At 50.2% G+C, this 1,166-nt stretch overlaps 1 protein-coding gene across 1 annotated transcript; it reads left to right on the forward strand.

The window, feature by feature from the left end:
- Positions 1-99: 99 nt before the first annotated feature.
- Positions 100-852, forward strand: LOC104967945 (GRIP1-associated protein 1-like; the record flags this gene model as incomplete). The annotated part of the gene is made up of 3 exons (XM_010797486.1): positions 100-206; positions 504-605; positions 739-852. Coding segments are annotated over exons 1-3 (306 nt in total), but the record flags the coding sequence as incomplete, so codon positions are not given.
- Positions 853-1,166: the final 314 nt, after the last annotated feature.

Here is a 1,166-nt window from a genome sequence, read left to right on the forward strand (position 1 = left end):
TGTGTGTGTGTGTGTGTGTGTGTGTGTGTGTGTGTGTGTGTGTGTGTGTGTGTGTGTGTGTGTGTGTGTGTGTGTGTGTGTGTGTGTGTGTGTAGACGGCAGAGAAGAGGAAGGCCATGCTGGATGAAATGGCGGTGCAGCTGATGCAGGAGAAGTCCGACCACAAGGAGGCGCTGTCTGACCTCAAACTGCAGCACGAGAAGGAGGTGAGGGGGTTTATAAATACAGTCTAAGTTTGAGACATGATCTCTTCTCATCTCCTCCCACTCCTTTCCTTGTTTCCCCTCCTTGATACATTTGGTTTCCTCTCCTTGTTGCTTCTTGCTTCCCTTTTTTTGTTTCCTCTTACTCTTTCCTCCCCTCTCCTCTACTTGTTTTGCCTTCTCGTTTCCTCTCATGGTTTTTCTGTTCTTGTTTCCTCTCCTTGTGTACTTTCTCCTGTCCTTGTGGCCTCTTCTGTTCCCTCTCATCTCCTTGTTTCCTCTCCTCTCCTCCCCTCTCAGGTCCTCGGGGTGAGGGCTCGATATGAGAAGGAGCTCCGAGGCCTTCACGAAGACAAGAACCGCTCCGAGGAGGAGATCCGACAGCAGCTGAGAGAGGAAAAGGTAAACGGAGTAGGAAGAAGGGCCAAAATATCTGGGGAAAGACGTTCGACAAGTGTCTGTGTATCATGTGTCATCACAGATAAATGGTAGTGTCCATGTATGGTTCTTATATCTGTGTGTGTGTGTGTTTGAGGCGCGGTCGAAGGCGCTGGAGGGGCTGCAGCAGAGGGTCGAGGAGCTGCAGGCTCAGGTTCTGTCCATGGAGGGAACCAAGGGATGGTTCGAGAGACGACTGAAGGAGGCCGAGGTCAGTCCCACACACACACCCGGAGCACATTCTTTTTTTTAACTCTTTATTTATTGGTTTTGCCCACACATATAACAGGAGAAAATACAGAGTACAAATGCAGGTGCTATATACACAAGAAATACAAAAAAGATGACAAAACAATTCGGTCTGAAGGGGAGGGGCTTAGCTTGACCCTGGTGGTGGTGAATGGATAGTTGGGGTCGGTCTGAAGGGGAGGGGCTTAGCTTGACCCTGGTGGTGGTGAATGGATAGTTGGGGTCGGTCTGAAGGGGAGGGGCTTAGCTTGACCCTGGTGGTGGTGAATGGATAGT

The sequence above is a fragment of the Notothenia coriiceps genome, unplaced genomic scaffold, assembly GCF_000735185.1.
Source record: "Notothenia coriiceps isolate Sejong01 unplaced genomic scaffold, NC01 NC01_scaffold00037994, whole genome shotgun sequence".
NCBI classification, from domain to species: Eukaryota; Metazoa; Chordata; class Actinopteri; order Perciformes; family Nototheniidae; genus Notothenia; species Notothenia coriiceps.